General features: G+C 37.4%; 1 protein-coding gene across 1 annotated transcript in view; it reads right to left on the bottom strand.

The window, feature by feature from the left end:
* The window catches only part of SOX6 (SRY-box transcription factor 6), a 259,381-nt gene that overhangs the window by 36,553 nt on the left and 199,962 nt on the right, over positions 1-22,866 (bottom strand). The window contains exon 11 of the mRNA XM_084207918.1: positions 20,555-20,745. Within this exon, the coding sequence (XP_084064044.1) occupies positions 20,555-20,745 (191 nt within the window). The remainder of the gene's footprint in view (positions 1-20,554; positions 20,746-22,866) is intronic.

The following is a 22,866-nucleotide window of genomic DNA, read 5'->3' as shown; positions in this document are numbered from 1 at the left end:
GAAAATACTCCAAAGTTGTTCAGAAACAGAATTTCACACTGATTGTCACATTATGAGACTTCTTTTACGAAGCAGGTTCTGGAGTCAAAATTGAGAATTACAATTTCACCAAAATTTAAAGTGTCTAGAAACAAATCTAGTCTAGAAACCAGTGGGCTAAAGCAAAAAAAAAAAAAAAAAAGTAAAAAAAAATTTTAAAAATATCCCCTGATAAGTAAATGCCAATGCATGTAGTCAACTTGTAAACACTGTCTTCAGCTAATTATTTTGGAAGCCTGATTTTAAGGATCAGAATTCCAAGAGCTTCTTCTCAGCTAGTGTGAGCAGTAGCCATCTTGATCTTGAACACAAATAAGAAGGATTTAAATGAATTCTCTGATTATCAGGAGCATTCAGCAGATGCTAAGATGTTTATAAACTTCAGCATATGGAAGCCTGCTTTTAGTAGGAAGTCTGTCAATTCAAAACTATTTTTTAAAAGGGAAAAATACAACTGATAGCAAATATTTCCACCTAAGGAGAATATTATGCCCTCCTGCACATGAAATATTTCCATCTCCATAACTATTGCAATGCTTTGCAGGCACTCCTAAGCTATGGATCTGCCCTGGTTAGATTACTTTCAACAGGATTACTGCATTTACTGAGCCCCCTTAACCAAATGCTTTATGTCTTTGTTCATCTGGTTTTAATATGGTTTTAACCAATTGCAAGGTTATTTATAAGTTTGCAACTCCCCAGTAGTTAGAGTTATGAAGCGTTCAGACTTAAGCATATCCAGTTGTGTGGTAACCCAACTACTGCTTTCATGCGGTTTCCAACTTTTTATTCATGTACAAAGGCATGATGCATGGCAGCATCTGAGACCATTGTGATTAACTCTTTGTTTCAGCAGCCAGCTCAGGCTGCAGCCTACAGTAAAATTACATAAAAGATAAAGATTTAAAGGTAAAGAAAAAAAAAATCGCACAAACTGTGAAATTCCACCACAGACTGAGGAGAAATTAGTCCTCGGAAAACAAAGGGACAATCAATTAAATTAGCAGCTGGTAAATGAAAAGCAAACAAAAGGAGTTACTACTTTACACTCTGCATAATTCTCTGTGAATGCTGGAGAATTTGCCAGGGGTCAGAAAGAGTCCAAAGCTTGGTCTGTCACTTGTTTCTAAAAAAGCTGGATAATTTTATGACTGTTAATAACATTTGTAGTAACACATGCTAAGGTAATCAAATCTCGTGCTCCAGAGTGTAAGCTGTTCAACTGTTGAGTCAAAGAGAAATTCCCTTGTCCTCTCTGCTGCTCCCTTCCCTCCTGACCAACTCCACAGATTATTAACTGGGAGCTTTCTAGGGAGAAAAGTTAATTTTCTTTTGTAACATCACTAAATTTAGGGAAAAGCTGGTAAGTGGCAAAGATCAAATCCATAACCTACCTTGTAATTAGAAGGAATCTGAATGCAACCATTAAAAAAACCCCAACATTTTCTTCTAATTAAACACATGCATGTGCATTTTTGAGAGACAGACAAAAATAAACACAAATTACAATTGACATCCACTTCTACTAGGAAATAGCAGGACTGTGGTTTGTTTTTTTTCTGTGCTGTAAAGTGACTAATGGATGCAATTCAATAGCTACTCATGGACCTTTGGAATTTAAATTTCTAACATTTGATTAACAAGAATAAAAGTGCAAGGATATGGCAAAAAAAGGGGGTTTTCCTAGCCTAAATATTACAAAGGAATAAATGTAAATCTATATTTAAGTTTAACTTGGCAGGTGGTTGGACCTTGTTGGTTATGGCCTCATTTTCAACAAGTATTTTGAAACTGAGCCATTTAAAAGCGTAAAAATAGAGCAAATTTAGACAATTTCATAATTCTGTACATATATCTGCATGTTTCCCCAGGTTTTTAGGCTTGGGACTAAATTCCATTGAAGGTATTCTCATGCATTAGAATCACAACAGAATTTGGTTACTAGCTCAAAACTCTGAATCTCCTTCTCTCTTAATCACCTAGTAATATATTCCAGGCTGAAAACCCAGTTTTAGCAGGAAGCCACAGCAGCGAAACAAGCAGCAAAACTATTCTAGGTTCAGCACAGCAATTTTTTTTGGAATGGAAAAAAAAAAAAGGGAGAAAAGAAGTCACCAATTTCATTGCGGTGTTCTGCAAACCTCAACAGCACAAAGCTGTTGCTTTCAGCTGCTACCCACACAGGGAGCTGGGACAATAAAGGTCTTTTAAAAAATCCAGAAAACACAAATCCAGACAGACATGCACACATGTCACTGTTCAAACATCATCAGAAGCAATCTGATGTTCTTTTGTGAATAATATGCAAACTGAAGCACATATAAATGGACGTTTATAAGTTTAAAATTAAACCAATAAAAGCTGAGAAAGACAGATGATATTCTCATAAATACTTCCATTCCATCATTTCAACTGCTCCTTATGACAGGCACATGTCAGAGTTTTGGACACCTTCATATAATGCTGGAAAAACTTTGATAGACATTGACTACATGATGCAATAATCAATTATCAAATCTCAATCAGTGTAACTTTTCCTACTCGACACATGTCTAATACTTATAAAGGTATAAAAGCAAATATTTCAAATACTCTATTTGCCAGTATTTTTTCAACTAAGGAACTAAACTGAGTTGCATTTTATTACAGCAACCTTTGAACATGAATAGTACTGTATATTGTAGGTGTAGGTTTGAGTATCTCCATCAGGGTAAATCCTGCAGGGCTTTGGCAGTACAGATACCTAACCCCAGAGATCATAAATGAGTCATTGGGGGTATCCACCCCTTTTGTTTACCTCTATAAACAACACAGGCCTCCAGACATGCCTGTTCCATTCCGTGTTCAGGAAGACACCTGAAGCAGTTTAAATTGGAGATGCAAAAGACACTTGGGCTTAAATGTTCATATTCATATTTAGAATTAGAAATGCAATCAAGGCAGTTAGCAAAATCCCACCAAATGCTACTGTTTTCAAGTATATGCCTTGCCTTGCAGTGGATGTAAATATATAATTGCATACCATGCATACAAAGATTAAGTAGGCATTTTCTGTATTTATCAAGATGATTTTTTTGGTAGCATTTTAAGTGCACTTTTTCCAGGTTGCATTTGATGATTGCTGCTCATATATTGCTCTGTTTGTACTCAGGCCTCTTTTGTTATCTTCAGAGAGTAAAGCATCATATCACTAAGGTGTAAGGATGGGTGACAATAGAACAATGATAATAACATCATTATGCAGTGTTTTGCCTCTTGTACCTCCATCACTGCCATGTTTTTTCTGTGATTATTTCAACCTCAGGAAAAAGTGCTGCTTACTGTTTATGTCAAAAAGGCAAGATTACTGTTTGCATGATTACAATATCAAGTATGATGTACGTAATGCCTGTGATAATATAAATGTACCCCTCAACTAACTCCTGTCTTTAATCCCCATGCAACTGGGAAAAAAAACCAAAAAAACAAAACCAAACAAAAAAACCAAAGGAAAAAAACCAATGAGTTGCAAATTCTTGCAGCCTCATTTAGACCTTAATCTTTTAAGGTGCCAAATACTTTCACTCCAGTCCAACAGAGGCCTCAAGAACATGGATAATCAGTACTTAACTCCAGGGGAGTATATGAAGAATGGACTAAATGCACTTGGCTGAATCAGGGCCAAAGTGTGCAGTTCTTATGTGTACACAGAATCTGAGAAGAAGAATTTAACAGGTTTTTTCCAGGCTCAAAAAGATGCTTTATCCTTCTTACAGATCATTATTTTTTTTTCCTTTGAGACAGGTATGTTGAAGACCTTCTGGCACAAAGAATTATTCTTGTTTAGGAATAAAACAATAGACAGCCAAGAACTCAGTCCTGTAAGGATCTATGTGAGCTGACAAGACCTTGCATTAGCAATGTCCTGGCTGAATTGAAGGAATAACTCTGCGTCTGTGAAATCACTATATTTACTGACTGATGTCTCTAACACAATCAGAACTAAGTTATTCAGAATTTACGTCTTTAGAACTTATACTGAAAGCAAAAGAAGCCCAGGCTGGATTTATTAAGGCTATGAATTCACAGAGTCAGAGAATGGTTTGAGTTGGAAGGGACCATAAAGATTATCTAGTTCTAGTTCTAACACTCCTGCCATGGGCAGGCATACCTTCCATCAGACCCGGCTGCTCATTCACCAAACCAAAAAAACAAAACGCAACTGAAATGTAGGATTAAGTCTCTCTCTTTGGGATATCTGACATGCAAATGCAGGCAAATATGTACCTCTTAGAAACTGGGAGAGATTTATATGTCTTGGAAGGAATAACTCCTCCATGAAGGAATTATGAATCAAAAAAATTAACAGAGAACTTTAAAAGGATAACTGAAAGCTATGCATTTTTTTCCATGCAGAATCCAGGAACTCTTGCACCTGAAACCATCCTAAATGCAAAATGATTACCTACGCATGGGTGGAAAAAAATATTGTGTTTTTACTGAGGTAATATACAAAGAGAAAACTGCTAGTCTAAAGCTAATGCCACTGGCACAAATCCATTCTCTAACTTTTCATTAAAAGTAGAATGATTTTATAAACCTTCCTTTGTTTTTATTGTGAAAAATTCGTCTCAAGTTTGCCAGATAACATATTTATTAAGTACTCTTCTGCTCCAGGCAACAATGCAATTTAGAAAATGTTTTTATACCTTAACAACCAACCTTGAATGGGTGTTTCAAAAGCAGTGGTTTCACCCACAAATTAGCCACTTACGTCCCACTTAAGACCTATTTTTGACCTCATCTTCAGTATAAGCATAAGCTGGGTCCTACTGCATCTCTCTGCATTTTAAAATGCACTTTTTCTCTCTTTTCCCCTATTCTTATTCTCCCACTCTAGTTGACATATATGGAAAAGTTTGTGCAATTCACTGAAGGAACATTCCAGCACCTCATTCCCGTGGAAGATTCTTTGCTGTTCTGTGGATAAATACAATCTGTAAGAGGGAATTTCCTGTCTCAAACTTTCCTTACTCCTTTGTATACTTGTATACTTTATAACTGTGATCGTGTTTTACAGCTCTCTCTCACAGGAAAGAGAACAATATTGTTCTGGGGAAGCAATCAGTATTTTTGGAGCTTTTTACTATGATATATGTAGACAATTGCAACGCTTACCACTGCTCATTAGTAATACCCACATAATTCTAAAATGGAGGTTGTTAACTGAATCTTCAGGCACAGAGAGGGGAAATTATTATCTTCTGGTTACCCAGAAAGTCAATGATTAAGCTGAGAGCTGAACCCAGGACTTGTGCACATTAGGCCAGTCCACTGGCTGTTATGCCACACTGCCCCTGCCATAAATCTGCTTGATGGATTTTTCAGTCATGGAACATTAAAGGCTCTGCTCTTTTCTAATGAATATGTTTAAAGAAAGCAGTACAAACAAAAGCAAATGTAACACTTAAATTATCTGAGCCATCCTGCTTTAATGTCACGTTTGGATAAAGGTTTTCCTACTGGAGACCTATGGACTGTTTTACATACTGAAAAATGCCTTGGCCACTAGCTGGCATACTGGTATCTATTTTTGCCTAAAAACAGAGCACAATCAGTTTTAGGTGGTTAAGAACAATCTGAGCCAACTTTTCTATTATGACCAAAGCCTTGGCAGTGCAGCAGCAGTGGCAAGCAGCAGAAAATTGCTTGCAGTGTTATTTGCCAGATTACTTGAACTATTTACACTGGGATCTCAAGTATGAAGTATTAAAAACTCAAGAGTTGGAGAAGTCTTGGACTATATATTTTTGTTCCTAGCTACAACAAGATGCACAGAGAAGCATTATGATGCAGCATGGCTGACTATACGAAGCATTTTTTAAACCACCTGAAGCATTTAGGAGTAGTTCAGTTTGAACTGTTCAGATTTCTTTTTTAATTGAAGATTTAGAAAGCCAATTGATTTAGATTAAATGATCAACCTTTCACATCCAGTTGTTTAAGATTCATGTTGACATTGTACTAAATACAGCCATATAGTTTGTATTCCAGATAAATTGATCTGACTACAAGCCTCACTCTTTAGTATAATTCTTACTCCAAGATAAATCAATATTTAATATCTCCTGCAACAGCCTCTGTAGATAATTTTAAACCTTTTCTCCATCCCATTAAGTTACCTTTAAAAATTCTTTATACAAGGCTTCACAGATGACTTCTGAAAAACTAGTTTACGAAAAGCAGTCTGAAATTCATTAATTCAGATGGAAAGGGTTTTTTAATCTTGCTGCATTGTGCTGATCTCTAAATCCATCTCTGTTTAGCTAATTCTCCTGCTCAGCTAATTTCAGGAATAAATAAATACTTCCTGAAAATCTGTAACACAGGTTTTTAAATGTAAACAAAAATATCTTTGCACTGCCAGCTTTGTAGTACAAGATATCTCTGGGGTATGAGCTTCTGCAAAAACAGACTAACCGAGGCTGTCCCTGACTCCCTGAGAGGATGGGCACTCTTCATCACCAGGTACCAACCTCCACCCAGCTCCAGCCCCACTGTCACATCAGCTAAGGGGAACAGTGATAAGCAGCAGCATGTCAAGCTCAGACAGCAATCACATCCCAGCCTCCATTTTGAATATTAAAAACTATGTCTGCTCCCTCTCTCCTCCCCACCCTCCAATCTGGTGCAGCAGCTGAGAAAGAAAAACATCTCTTCCTCCTCCCTCAAACCTCTCCTATGGCTAAGGGCCCCGCTGGGATAGGAGGCTTTGATATCAGAAGAATGCAAACAGCAAGGCTCAGGTTTGCTGCTTCTTAGGCTTTAGAAACAGAGACTTAAGAGGAATTCAAATGATTATACATTGGGAGAACTGAAAGGGATGATGCCAAAAAAGAAGGAAAGAGCTACATACTCTGGAGCTATCTGGTTGTAAATCTACCATTTAAACTATAGGATTTTCACATTCCTGTCTGTGTTCTCCCTCATTCTCATTCTTTATCCTGCAACACACTCAAAGTGCATTTTCAGGGACATGTTATGCAGGAGTACAGTTCTGTCCCATTCCTCACCTTCTGGCCTGCTGGTCCCCACAAACAGTCCCCAGAACTTTAAAACATGTGATTCAGCTATTTGTGGGGTCATGCTGAAAAATCAAACAGTGAAATGTTTCAGTTTAATAAAAGGGGAAGCTTTTGTTTTCAGAGTCTTTGCAGCTTTTACAGCAGAATTGCTCAAATAGTTCTGTCCTTGAGCAGGCAGTGAGCTGCAGCTAAAGCTGCTGAGAACCTCTTTGCACTGGAGAGGCAACGTGCTAGACTGAGATAGCTCTTGCCTTTCAAATCTATTAAAGATCTTCATCTCAGGAGCTGTAACTGCTTTGGTTTCTATCAAAGCACAGCCTAAAATGGTCTGATCCTAAATGAGTTCTGTCATCAGTTACAAAATAGAATTATTAAAGAAAAAAAATGTGACTGATAACTCACAATGAAGTTTTCAATTTTATCTCCGTTCCTTTGCTACTCCAAGCAATCAAAACTGTGATAAATTGTGTATTTTGCTTATGGAAAACGGTCAGCATTTAGCTCAGTTGTGAAGTCAAATCCAAGGCTGATTTAGCAACAAGAATGCAGCTGTACAGAGAACATACCCACAAAACAACAAAGAGAGGTGAAATAACACTATCTCTTCACAGCATGAGATGCTAGTGGAAATTCTAATGTGGAAATTATGTGCTGTCCTATTGGTTAATTAAGATGTGCACACAACAGCAATGAAGGTGCTCTTCTCATGAGACACTACAGGAGCACCAGCAAAAGCAGGGTGAAGTTAAGCAACAGGGAAGAGCAGCAGCAGGGAGAAAGGAAAGGAGACACAAAGTAGTAGATCACTGCAATCCCTGCAAGAAAATTCTCCCCTCAGCCTTGTGATAAGAGACTTCCACTACACAAAAACCATAGACTGACCCACATTAAGAGCATCCTAATACTGCAGCACTGGGATTTCATAACAGTTGAAGGGTGATTAAGTAATGCAGTCCCTGATTCAGAGGCAGATGTGCTGAAATGCATCCTTACCATGGCTTTACATCAGGAGAACTAAAGTGGGGTCAAAACCAGGAAATTGGGTGCTTGTTTGCCCTTTTAACTGGATTCTTTATGTTCTTATAGCACATATGGTAACTACAGTAACCTGGCATAGGTGGGGAGAAAGGGAAATCACTTGGTAACCCAAGCAAGGAGTAAACTTCATCACCTTCCCTAGGAGGATAACTCACACATGCACTACAAATTTCCTGTACTGCAGTTCATTCCTGTTGCCTGTCCCTGCTAGGGAGTACATCCTGATAAACTGTGGGTGGCTTTTAGACTCAATGGAATGGTTATCCTGCACAGCAGAGGGTGCTGGTTATTGCAAACACTGATAGGCACCCCAGCCTATATAGGGTCAGTCTGTAACTGTGAACATTCCAACTCTGTGAAAGAGGAAAAATAAACCCTGCATGAAAGAGGGTGGGAGCAGACCCACAGGAAAAGGTCTTCCTTGCATTTCTAAGCTTTGGTTTCTTTCTGAATGGAAGTCTAAGGTTGGCATACCCTTCCTCAATGAGACATTGTGATGACACAGTGTGATCTGTAGTGTGACACTGGAAAATAAAACACAGGAGTTATGCAAAGGTCATGCAGGTAATCCCTTTTTAAAGGGGAATCCCTTGGGAGGAAGAGTGCAGCCATACAACCTAATCTTATTCATAGTATTCAAAGAGCTTGAGGAACATAATTCTGGCAGGGAGCTGGCAGCTGAATACGTTTTGGCAAACTGCTGAACCTCTGACAGACCAAGAAGTTTTACAGTACATGATGTGTCAGTGACTCACTTTGTATACAGCTCTAATGCACATCCTCCCAATGATGGCTTCTAAACAGAATGTAAAACAAATGCACCAGCATTCAAAATACAGCCAAGAGTGTTCCTGTGTTTTAGAAATGGGAAAAGTGGGATGCACAAAGCAAGAATCTCCACGCATGTAAAAAGACAATTCATCCAAATAGGAGGCATATAAAGAAATTGTTACTTCACAATTGAACTCCAGGATGCAAAGAAAATGGCAGGGAGATAGGAATGCTCACGCTGTCTGCTGTCTCAAGAAGCCCTTGGCAAGGTAACAGTGAAATCATGCACCCAGCTACTGATCAACACAGGTCTGACATTAAACCACAAGTGTCCACTTCTCTTACTGGCTGTTTAATAAATTGCTTTGGAACGGGTGGAGGTAGAGAGGAGATCTTTCCAAAACCATGTCTCAGTGTTCTCCCTCAGTTAATGAATGTCAGCAAGTGGAATAGAACAGAAATTTGATATGTTTTTCTAGCCTTTCTTATAGAAGCATTTGCAACATGTTAGAGGCCACAGGCATAAAAGAGGAATAGTGGGAAATTAATGTTGTCTGTAGATTTTCAGGATGTAAGCTGGGCAATTTCAGCTTGTGGGTTAGGCATACTTCAGGTTTTAAGTAGTGTTATAACAACTTACTATGACTTGAACAAGATTTTAATATAAGCAATCTGATGTTGAGTATCATTTATTACCCTGTTACACATTTCCAATTGAGATAGACCTGTTTGTGGAGCTAGTATTACGTGACTAGAGATGAGCAAGCTATGTGCAGTGAACATTTAACGCAGAAATTAGAGTATTTCTTATCTTTTCAAACTACCCATGGAGGTTCAGCAATTTCTATACATGTTTGAGTGTCACTGCTTTAGCAATCCAACTTTTTAGAGCTCTGCATGAACTTTAAATGCTCAATGGTTTCCTACTTCTGATTTATGCTGTAGTTGGACACCTAAGATAAATTACATTGTTTTCAGTGCCTAACCCAATGATAATGCAACTTTGTCCTAAATTACCTGGGGGAAAAAAAAAAGGCAACTGGGAATTCTCTCAGCTCAAAGACTTCCTAGGTAACAGAAAGCTTTTACTTCAATATATCAGTTCCTGCATCCAAAAGCCTCGACACCACAGAAAAACCCATGAATCTGCCTCTGGCATACCACTGGTAGGAGAAAGATGGCAGTGGTAAAGGATAGTGCAGCAAGGCCTTCAGCAGCCCTAGATTAAAATGCTGCAGAGTTCAGGGAGCTGCTGTAAAGATCTATAATTAGCACTGACACTTTATCAGGGGCTGGAAGATCTCCCTGATACTGCATTCCTCACTTGGTCAGTGGGCGCTGCATCAGAGCCTCCACTTCTTATTAAGAGGGTTTGAGCATTTTGGGCATAAAGTGCAAATGCCTAATTGTGCACAAATGTCCATGTTCACATGTAAATACAGTCCTGGAAATAAAACCCTGTTTGCATGAATATTTGTGAAAAGAAACAAAGCAAGGACTAAGCATGGGCCAACTCCATTCACCAGATTTCAAACAAACACTTGCAACACCTCCCATTATTGGCTCGAGTCTTTTCATGAGACAAAAGAAGACAATTTTACCTGTTAGCATGCTTTTGACTGAAGCAGAACAGTTAAGCCAGCAAAAAGTATTGCATAATCCCACAAACAGGCAGCTTAGTAAATATCCTTAAACAACAGGGAGTGAATTTGAATTTATCATACCTATTGATGCAGCCTAATGACACTTGAGAAATGGGAGACATTTTTAATTTTAGAAAGTAATGAAGTATCAGGGAAAGCAATCCAAATTTATCCTTGCTGTACTTTATCTGCTGCAGTAGAGAGTTATATTGGCAATGCATTTGGTGCAGCGAATTTGCTTAGAGGAATACACAGAGCCTGGAAAAAAAATGGAAGTAACTTTTGCGGATGTCTCTGCTTGTATCTAAGTATGAAATAATATGCAAATGTATTCTGTAGTTCTCAGGACAATTGAGGAAGTGATATGATAGGATTGTGCAGCTGCCATTCTGACCCACAATTTAAATCAATGAATATATTCTTGTTCTAGCAAATTTATGCTCGAACAATAATTTTCAACCTATCTTTATTGTTTTGTGGAGAAGCATAATAAAAACACAGAATAAATTTCAGTATATATCTGTAACTGTAAATTCTCCTGAGTAGCTTGGGAAATGTATTGTATATAAGAAGATCATTATGCTGTTACTGTCATCAAAAAGACACTATCCTTTATGGCAGAACATAATCTTTTGGAAAAAAAATATCCTTGTTGGTTTGTGCAAATTTTTCAACACATCCCTGAGACATGTTTCAATCTAATTCTGTTCATTTTGAATTTTCAGTTGCTCCAGAATTTAAGGGAGAAGACCGAAATGGGGCAAAGTTTGTATCGTTTTCACATTTAAATACCCCATGCAAGAGAAAAAGCAGTGTATTTGGCTCTTTTTTCTTGAGCTGGAAAGGCAATAGAAGAAAGGGGACAAGTCCCCATTATTACTATCAACATCATTATAATTAACACTATTATTAATTTGGTCTAAAACCTGAAGTTAGACAACCTCTTCAAGTAGCCCTGACAACAGAAATAACTGAACTGTGTTCAGCAAGAATACAGAAATAGCTGTATTACAGAACACAGAATACAGAAATGTTCTGTATTACAGAATACAGAATTCAGAAATAGCTGAACTGTGTTCAGCAAGAATAATGTTAAGCACAGGTAGTGTCAAAACCTCTAGGAGCCAATATTCAAGTGTAAAAATAGTTCTTGATACCGAAAGTTTGTGCTGATTTCATTCCTGGAAAGAGTATTTTGTTACCAAGTGCTCTTGGCATTGAACTGAAGACATGAAATACTTTAAAAGTTCATCTAATATAGGAAGTTTCTACCCTCTGCAGGGTGTGTGCATGTGTGTATACATAAGTATGCCTCTCTATACATGTGTGCATAGTCATCCAAATAATAATGTTTCATATAGGCTGTTAATGTCTAGGTATGCTCACTTGTATTTTCTTATATCTGTGCATCACTGTTGGGCTGGTCAAACTTTTTTTTAAATTCATTGTCCAGTAAAATTTCTGTGATTTAGAGTTAGCAAAGATTGCATGTTTTTCACTCAATTAATTTCGATAATTTAATCAAGAGAAAAAAATAATTTAGATTTTATTTTAATCAGACTCTACATGACTCGTGGGACTAAGAATTTCACTGTGCATCTAACATATTGGAACTGAAATTCAAAAACTACCAATTTTATAAAGACAATTTTAGAAAGTAAGGTGATTGAGCAAAAGGTTTAAAAACAAAGGTCGCACAGAAAATTCTTCTATAGGTGTAAACTGGATCTATAAGCTGTCACCAAAGCTAAATTATCTGCAAATTTAGATGACCTACATATGCCAGAGATTTTCCACTGTTTCTTTTTGTCTTTTACCTGTCAGTTCCACAGTTTCAGTGAACATGTATTTTTAATGTGCAAATTTCAAATACATTATTTGTATGTCTTTCTACACACAGCATACAAAGTAAACCTAAAAAAAATAAATTTAGTAGGTGCATTGATAGGCACGAGTGCGACTACACAGGTGTAAATAGCATTTGAGCAAGAGCATGTGATCAATTAAAGGCTGCATCATACATTACCTACAGACAAAGTCAACAATTCATGAGCAGCTTTAATATTTCTATCTCTGGGGCTGGAGGAACAGCCTTGACAAGATTTCATACCCACAGCCTCCTGCACCTGGTTCCCATTACAAACCTGGCCTTGATAATGGGGCTGTGTTCTTCTGCAGGGGCTGATGTTAGCACTGGCATTTTCCTCCCATAACTCTCAGAAGTGAGCACCAACGTTATGGCTGTGATTGACCCCTCTGTGCATGAGCAGTTACAGCTTCCATCACCTTTCTCACTACTTAGATAGAGATCAGATAAAACATTTCTCTAAGTATGGCTACAATGTCTGAGCTGGTTTTATTTCCTGGGGTATCTAAAAAAGCTACATTACAGGCTTCAGGGTTCTATCTAAAGTCAGATTAGTTGCATTTCTTCTTAGTTTATAATTGAAACATTTCTGCTTAAAATATATGATTGGAGACACAGGGATTTTTTTTTTTCCAAGATGCTCTGCTTTGAAGTTCATTTCAAATTACACTAAGAGTTCTCGTGTTCAAGCATAAATCCCTTGCAATACTTACCTGCATCTGAGAGATACTAAAACCATTGAGCTATTCAAAAATGCATCTAATTCCTGATCAGAACTCACAAAAGAAAAACAAAAATGACAATGCTCAGTGTGCCCTTAAATACACTTAGAAAACCAATGCAAACACGTATGACATTCATGCAAAAGCAGAAATCATCTACACTTTGAACTTCTTAAAAAAATAGCACAGAATTCCCTGAAGGGATGTGCTGCCCAGGAAGGCCAGTCATACCACACACAATACACCCTGAAAAATATGTTGCTTGGAATCATTACTATTTTCCCCCCATTCTTTGTTACAAATGCATATGGATGTCAGCCTTTATCTTATCTTGGCATGACAATTCAAATATTGGAAGCAACAGCATAAATAAACAGAATTCATCCAGCTAAAAAACTAAATGTTTTTAAGCTGGAGAAATTCTGTTTATTTCTGCTAAAGGTCCAGCATGTTTTCCAGTTCTAATAAAAGGGGGCAGTATTACATCAGCTGAAATTCTGAATTGTCCAAATTATCATAAAAAGAGCTGGAGAGGGATACAAGACTGCTGAATTCCACTGAAAATAGACTGTTACTGTGTATGCAGCCACAAATCTGCTTGTCTGCCTTGGGGTAAAATTTTCAGAGCTAGTTCAGTGGGACTTAGGCTCCTGCATTGCAGCCACTTCAAAAAATTTTTACTTGAGTCACTCTTTTCCTTTCAAAATTATTAAGGAAATATTACAATGGGTATAAAATGAAGACACATGTTTATGTAACTAGGATAAGCCCTAAGGCTAAAAAGGAAATTGCAAAATTATTGCAATTTCAAAAAATTCTGGAACAAACTGGGTTTTTTCTTTTGTTTTTTCTTTTCTATTTTTTTTTTAATACAGATTTTTCAGATTAAAATACTGGTGTTCAAATATGGCTTTAGGAAATTAACTTTGAAAACTTGATGTAAAAAAAAAAGTTATCGCTTACATATATTATGTACAGCCACACATAGATTACTAAACTGAGCAGATTCACAGTCAAGTGTAAAGGGTATTTGTTTTTTAAGAAGTATGGGGACTGCTGGGATTTGTATTTGAAACTTTTCCCTATTCCAGGGTGTTTAACTTAGACCTGCCACTTGTCTGTTCTAAAATGATGGATCTGCTAAGAGGTTGTCTCCATGCAACATGTCCTTCCACATCCCTGAAAGTCCCCAGGGAAAGGTTTGTTGGCTGAGCAGGATGACGTAGTCAGGAAAAAACACTTTGCAGTGTTTCTTTGTAGGAATCAGAGTCTTCATTAGACAGATGGAATACACTCCCACTGAGTTGAATAAATTGCCTATATTCTTGCAAGAAAGTGAGACCACACTAACAGTTCCTCAAGTAAATCAATGTCTTTCTTTTTTCCCTTTCTATACAGTTCTAGATTTTTAATTATAGAATCTAAACACTTAAATTACGTCATCCCTAATTGTAAGCTGTGGGAAGGCAGGACCTTTCTTAAGTTACAGTGAGACCAGAACTTGCTGCAATGAGTTTGGAGACAATATCATAGAAAAAGTAATAACTTTGCAAAACTAGTCATCTGCTATTTTTACTGCTATCCTTTTGTTTTTCCTAATTTTTAGGCATTCACCCTTAAATTACAAGTAGAACAAACGTTTAACCAACAGAAATAATGACCCAATTGAAATGCTCACTGTTCATGTCTCGCTGCCGACTGAAATATAAGCATTGACCTCTTATTTACTAAGTACCAATAGTCTGCTAGAAGAAACTAAAGGGGAAAAAAAGAAAATACAAATTTTTCTTTAAAGAAAAAAAGGAAATGAGAAGAGATCAGTACCTGCAGATCTAAACCACAAATTCATAAAGATTTATAAGAAATCCACAAGGCCCTGATGACCAATTAATTCATGTTCTAAATTTAAGAGTGGTCAGGACTCCTTTCAGTAAAAGGAAAAAGAGAATTGCATGCAGAATGAACTGGGAAAGTATTTGCTTAACTAAGTGTTTGGGGTTTTTTAACAGAGTTGAGAATTGACTCATAGAAAGGATGCTTGTAACAAGGTGATTCTCTGTGATTGTCTGAGAAACCTCCTACACACACAGAACAGACAGTGTGACTCCTGCCACTGCAGTTGTTCTGTCTCTGATGCTGAATGCATGGGGAGAAAAAAGCTGGCAAAAAACCTGATGGCAGCATAATGCAGCATTGCTGGATTTTAGGGAAAAAAACCAGTACAATGCTGGAGCCATTGCTGTGGGCAGCCAAAAGGAGATTATGCATGACTAGTGACTTTTCCTACAAAGACTTCCTGAAGTGTTTTTGTACAAGTTTGTACATGTGTGCAGGAGCTTCATATACATGATGAAGTGTAACAGCTCCAGAGGAGTTGTTACACTCTATTGTCTCAATAATCCACATACTTAACAGTCCCTAAATACGGCAGAGCGTAACGCCTCCGAAGGGGTCGTTCTGGCTTATCAAGTCAAATGCAAGTGCCTAAGTGTGGATTTGATCAATAGACTGTAATATCTCCAGGGGTGAATAATACACGTTTTTAAGAATGTGCACATTTTGCATACAAACTGGGGGTCTATATTAGGATAAATTACGTGGATTCAACTTGCGAAACTTTGATTTAGAGATAAGAAAGGAATAAAAGGCTCATTAGAAGAGGTGCTAAAGTACCATGATTCCCAGGAAGTAGGCAATGACTCATGTCATTTATTTTGGGGTCTAATTCTGCTTTCCTACTGCAAATACACAGTTGTCTGAAATGCTACAAAAGATGAAGAATGGAATATAAACATGAAAATGTTGTATTAAATTTTGCTTATTCTCAGATCTGAATAAATATGCTTCATGGGAAGTAAATGGGAAAGTGGACATACAAATATGTTGTAGTAATTGATTTTGTATTTATTCTATCTTTACTTCATATATTTTTCTCCAATCACAGTTCTACCTATATTTTTTATACAAAAATTTTATGAAGCATCTTTGTCAGCATTTTCCTGCTTTATGTACAAAAAAGATAGGATCTGATTCTTTTTAAAATAATGTCAGTTATCTTATAAATTATATAACATTTTCAGATTCATTTAGAGCCTTAAATCAAAGCAAATCTTCTAGGCAATGACGGTAGTTTGAAATACTGAAATAAATACAAGTAGCTGAAGCAATGCAGATTTTGTTTAAGTACTCCTTCTTGTTGAAGGTGAACATGGCTTGACTGGAAAAAAGTCACATCCTGCAAACAAGGATGAATTTTTGGTATGATTTTACTTTTGCTTCTATCACGTGGTAAAAGCTCTGTATATCATTTTCTTCATTTTCCCAACTCTCTCCCCTTCCCCAGTGCTTCTGTTTACTCTGTAAAATGACTGGCACCATTACTGTTCCCTTTCCTCAGTCATACCACACTGGAGTTTTTTACTCCACCTTAAGTGGAGAAGAAAAATTCAGCTCTGTTATAGTGATTTTTTGGCCTCATGTGCATTGTACTGGTTTAGGCTCAGAGTTAAGCTTGGTTCACGTGCTGCTGAACTTTGGATTTGTGACCAAAACAGAGCTGGATAACACAGGGATGTTTCACCTATTGCCAGGCTGGGCTTCTACAGCAAGACCTTTTCTGGTTTCAGTGCTGCTCTGCCAGAGAGGAGGCTGGGGGTGTGCCAAGCACTGAGAGGGGGACAGAGCCCAGCCAGCTGACCCCAACTGACCAAAGGGATATTCCACACCATATGACATCAGACTCAGCAATAAAATCTGGGATAAGAGTGAGGAGAGGGGAAATGTTTGGAATTTTGGCATTTGTCTTCCCATGTAATTTATTAGTGCTGTAGCTGGGCTTTCCTGGGAATGGCTCAACATCTGCCTGGCAATGGTCAGTAGTAAATTAATTCCCTGTTTTACTTTGCTTACATGCACATCTTTTGCTATACTTATTAAACTATGCTAATCAACCCACAAATTTTCTAATTTTACCTTTCTGACTCTCATCCCCATCCCACTGACAGGAGGGAGAGAGTGGCTGCATGGTGCTCACCTGCCTATCCTAACACACCACAGCACCCAAGCTCAAATAACTCCACAGGATGCTACCATCTCAGAAGCATAATGCTAAATGCTTTGGCAAATGACAATGCTGAGCTGTCCCAGAGTGCTGGATGTTTTTGTTTTGGTGTTTCTGATGAGTGAATCTCTGTGAGCACTTTGAAGGCTTTGTAGATTTATTTTTTTTTAACAGCAAAATATGAACACAAGCGATTTTCAATTCTGTGTCTGTAACCAAATACAAAGCTTTCTGAGATTTGAATGACACATTTTCAAAAAGGACTAAGCCCAGGCTTTGAAGTTATGTACATAATTTTGTGAGTCCAATCATTTGCACAACAAACTATTACCAACTATCTGAACTTGAAGACCAGCAACTGACCAGAACTCAATAGCTTTTTTAAACCAGCTGCAGGCAATTAATTTGTCATCTTTTCCTGGTGCCAGCTTCCAGCTACTCATTTCTACAAGTCTAATTACCTGAAGCCAATTTCTGAAAATTTGGTCCTGAAAACACAGGGTTCTGATTCTTCAAAAGAAACCAATCCAAAATTGCAACTGTTATCAAAGCTTCAGTGGGATTATGACAGAAACTTTATGCAGTTTTCTTGGCACACAATTATTTCAAAATTATGTTTCTCTAATTAAATTGATCTAGTATTCCTGCTCCCCACCTCCATTTTGATCATCCTGCCCATCATTTTTAGAGTAAAAGAAGTATATCATAATGTAAAAATTGAAAGGCAGAGGGTGAAGGGGGAAAGAAGAGTCTTCTAGAATTCTGTTTGTGCAAAGGATGCTTCTGGTTTTAAGGTATTTTATACTTGCTATAAAATATAAATACATTTTTCTTAGTATTCATGACCAAATTAATACTTTTATTTTCTTTAGGATAAGAGTGGGGATATACCACCATTGAAAATGATTGATTTATATTCCATTGTTTTGCAACCCCTGTCTTTTCTCACATCTGTGGGGCGCAGAGCAGCACACCAGAGGTGAAACCAGAGCACAGACTACAAGGTTTTCCTGCCTTAATGGTTCTGTAGTCCCTGCTGCAATAAATAAACCCAGCAGGATTACATAGGGTCACTAAGAGACTTAACAACAGATTTCCCTGCTGCTGTTTTATTCTTGGGTTTTGAAAGTTGCAAGTGCCACCATGAAAAGTCTCCTCACAAAAGATGGCATTTGAGAATGATGGTGTTTGTATCTGTTAAAGAGTCCTGATTCACTCTGCTATATTTGCAAGGAAAAGAAATTTTTTTTTGCTCTGACTGCCTGGTGGATAACCTCAATCCAGAAATTGTGCATCAATCTGTGTATTGCTAGTAACTGGCACAAAATAGAAATTTCAGATTATTCACTGAAACATTTACTGACTCTGCTTTAAAGGGTGAAAGATGAAATAGGATCTTGTTATATCGAATACAAGACATAAACATGATACTGAAAATACACAGGGAAGAGACTCAATAAGTAAGTGGATGCCATTTTTGTACTTATATTTTAAAGTGAAATCAAATGTTAAGAATTCTTTTAATAGCCCTTATAGCATGTTAGATATTTTTTAAATGTCAAGCCACTGAAACTCATAAAATAAATTTTAAAATAAGCATAATTTTATAAACTCTTAATACTGATCATGTATGTGACATTTTTTTTATTTTTATAACCTGGGCTTTAGTATCCTGCCTCTTGATTACTTAAGGCAAGCACTGACTTTACAATTAGAGTGTTTGAATACAGCCTGCTTCATCAGTTATTCATTTCTATATTTTAATAATATCAACTTGCATTAAATGAGGTTTCCAATTATGACTTTCCAACTAATACTAGCAGACATATATATTTATTAGACACTGAGTCTGACTTGGAAATGCATTGTTTATCCTGTGTGGCAACATTTTAACCAACCTTTTTTAATGGACACTATTTGATATGAGTGCTGTAAAGAAACTAACAAGGAAAAATATGAAATGTCATTAAAAGGTGTATATCGATCTTTAATGGGTCTGTTTATGTAATTTCTTTGTCTTTCTGTGCCTTGCTACAAAACACTTACCCAAGCATTCCCTTGTGGGCTGAGAAAAGATCAGAATATTATCAAATTCATCCTTTAAGTTACAGTTAGTATTCTGCTGAGTCTTATACTCAACCTGGACTCAAAACTCCTGTTAGACTTTGGGCTACAGTATAGTCTTCCCTCCCTCACCCAGGAAACAAAGAACCCACCCTTCCTTTAATATAGAGAATCACAGGCATTGGAACTACCTGTTGTTCTGGAGTGTTTTAACACATAGTCTGAAATGCTAGTTGTTGTATGGGCGAGTTAATGTGTCAGTTTTCTTTCCATTCATTATGAAATTGCATCATAACTGTTCTATCTGCCAAAGCTTTAGTGACTACTGGGATAATGCTTTTCCCTTTCCAGATGACTGGAATAAGTACTGTGGTCTCCAACTGATTTTGTGTCACTGGTGAAAAATAACTTGTGTGCTGCATTTTTTTGCAGCCAGCAGCCCCTCTAGGGAAGCTTACAGAGAAGCACTCTCCATCCAAAGGGCTGCCTTTAGCTCAGCCAGTTACCAGAGACCTGCTGCTGGAGCAGGTCCTGAAGACCTCAGAAATGCCACAGAATGGGACAGCACAGGTTCAGGGGATTTTCCAAGAGTCTTCCTTGTCCTTTGACTGGTCCTTAAGGCAAGTATGATAGAAAATGTTCCTTACTTTTCCTACATGCTCCAAGGTTGTTATTTTGTAAGCTGGATCTTGTCCTGCTCAGTCCAGTGCTGGTCCAGTTACCCCAACACTTTCTCTCATTTATCCTTTTGCTCTAGTGTGCCACCTCATTTCAGTGATTCTACACTGAATGTTCAGCAGAGAGTGTTTAATTCTCTAATTTCCCACTGCAACTGAGAACCAAATGCAGCTGTTTTGAGCCTGAGTACTTCGTTGCACCTGAATCACAGACTCAAGCTCCCTCAGTTCATCCCCTGGCATTGCAATACTCCACCATGCTAGTGCAGAACTGGCCTTTTGGCCATATTTGTCAATCCAGCCACTCTCAAAAGCACTATTCAAAATCTGGTGACCACAAACACTGGAAACTCCAACCAAGCCCTTTTCCATGTTTCAATGTGCATGCTTACGGATTCCTCACGTGTGTGCACAGGACTGTGGGTGTGGATGCTGCCATGCACACCTAGAGAAGTTTGCAGCACTGCGCTGAGAAGTGACAAAGGTGTATTTAACGTGAAATCAGAGAGGGCTAAAAGCTCTAAAAATAAATTTCATCTAAAAGCAAGAAGATATTTTGCAGGGAAGGGAAGAGTGAGTGACAGACTGTGGGGGAGTGGGAGACATTACCTTTTCATTCCTGCAGTTGTTTAGACCCATGTTATTCATGGAGGGCAATTTTCCATCAACACCATGAGGCTGCTGTTGCTGCTGCTGTTCCCTTTGGATTTGCTCTCTCATTTTTCGAGCCTCCTGAATGGCTTTCATTACTGTGTCCTGGTCCCCAAATAGGGCAGGTGAATTAAGACTGGAAAGGATATCTACAAAGAGAGAACACATTTTGTTTAGGTAATTATCCAAACTGGAATCTGGGGTAAGAACTCTGCTCTCACACTCTTAGAGCTGCACCCAACCAACATCTGCAGAAGGAGGAGGAGTGGCAATTGTTGTCTGTCTGAAGGCTGAATTACTCTACTGAAGTGATTGATAAACTCATCTACTTCTTTTGCTGTTAGAAATACATCCACTGAGGTCTTGGAACAGCCTGGTGTGGAGGTACCCGAGCATACTCAGGGACTCAAATTTAAATATGTGTTTAAGAAACCAGCGTTCTGAAGCTTAAACTGGAAACCTTTTGAGGTGTTAAAAATAATTAATGAAATGAAAAAAGGAAAAAATCTCATTTACTAGGCCATGAAACTCCATGTCACTTCTTAGAACTTCTTTACAGAGAGAAGCATTACTGCAGACATTTGGATTTCAATTTCAGAAAGAGCACTCACATTTATTTTTTGGGCACAAATGTCATTATCACCATAACATGAGTATAAATCTCTAAATCAGTAGAGAAAAAACAATTTTCTTTCTATCACTCTGAACCGGAAGAAACTTTTAAACAAGCATCAAACTCAGCCAAGCATCCCTGTTACATCTTACAATGCATTCGTGAACATGAGTATCCCAGACAATTTTAGATTTGAGAGAAAAAGACAGCAATTATTTTGTGACTGTTTTGTTTTTTGTTGCTGTGACAAAACTGTGATCCACCTGCTCCTACATGGAAGTGTGCTCTATACTGCACATGGATAGATTGGTGCATGTATATTCTAGCTTTGAACTTTGAACAGTCACAGTTTGTGTGTGACCTGTGCATCTGCCCGGACAGCAAATGTCTTTTATAAAAGCTCTGAATTTGCTAGATTTGTGTACTTATTGACAGTACTACTAAAGGGAAAAAAAAAAATCTACCAAAACCAAAATCCAAAGCAACAACCAAAAAAACCCAGACAGGGTAAGATTTAGAATTAACCTTCAAAGATAATTTTTATATTGTTTTCATTTCACTGAAGTTCAGCTGTGTACAATACAGCAAATTCAATCTGGAAGGACCCTGAATGATAAAATAAAAACGAGTCAGGGTTTCTCACATTTTATCCTGAGAACCAAATGCATCATTTAATGCCATGGCCTAAGTAAGAAGGGATGCAGACTGTGATGTTTTCATCCCATCCCATCAAGGGATGGGACTGGTGATGTTTTCTATCTGAATTAAACATCCCTGTCCCAAATAATGTAGTAGAAGACAACCATTGCTCCTGCTGAGGAAAATTTGCAATGATCTAAACCATTTCAGCCTCTAAGTTCCATTCGGGACCCTAAAGAAGTTTGGAACCATATTTGCATGATTTTTAAAGAGATTTAGATTCGTGATCATGTACATGCAAAAAAAGCTCCTACATGGCTTGCTGATTTTTGGCAATGTCTTCCTGTCTTTTTTTATACTTAAGGATGGAGACAAAAAATTTTTATGACTCTACAGGAAAATGTTTATGCCTGAGGCAATATTTATCTTCTGTGCTCCTTTCTCTTGAATGGTCTATGACTTCAGATTGATATTTCACTTTCTAATGTAAGATAATGCAGTGATAGTTGCAAATAAATTGACAGGTAGAGTATCTAGATAGTTGCAGAAAATATCTTTCAGAGATCATGATGTTCCTAAGTGTTTGGGAATGGAAAAAAACCCATAATTTTTATATATTTAATATATGTATTTAACATATCTATTCATTATTCACAAGTGTTTCTATATATTTTACAAGTACACTTGAGCCACAGATTGTGAATAAGTGGTCTGTAGTAAGTATTTAGTCACTGTTAAAATTTACCATTTGAACTTTAGGGCTGATCATCTACATTTTGCAGCTCTTGATTCTGTTTCTTGACTGGTTAAAGTAGTCCTCATACATAGTTTTCAGACCAATTTTTTTCATCACTTAATAAGCTTAAAGAATCTTGAACACAGGTCAAAAATTCCCTACTAGTAACCATATGAATCAATGAAATCCTGACAGATGGCTGAACAAATGACCAAAACATGATCAAATAACAAAAACATCATCAAATAATAACATAAACTGGCTGGACTGATGCCTTTCAAT

This window comes from Fringilla coelebs, assembly GCF_963513975.1.
Source record: "Fringilla coelebs genome assembly, chromosome: 6".
NCBI lineage: Eukaryota > Metazoa > Chordata > Aves > Passeriformes > Fringillidae > Fringilla > Fringilla coelebs.
Note: the sequence above shows the minus strand (reverse complement) of the source record. Positions and strands in the feature narration are given on the sequence as shown.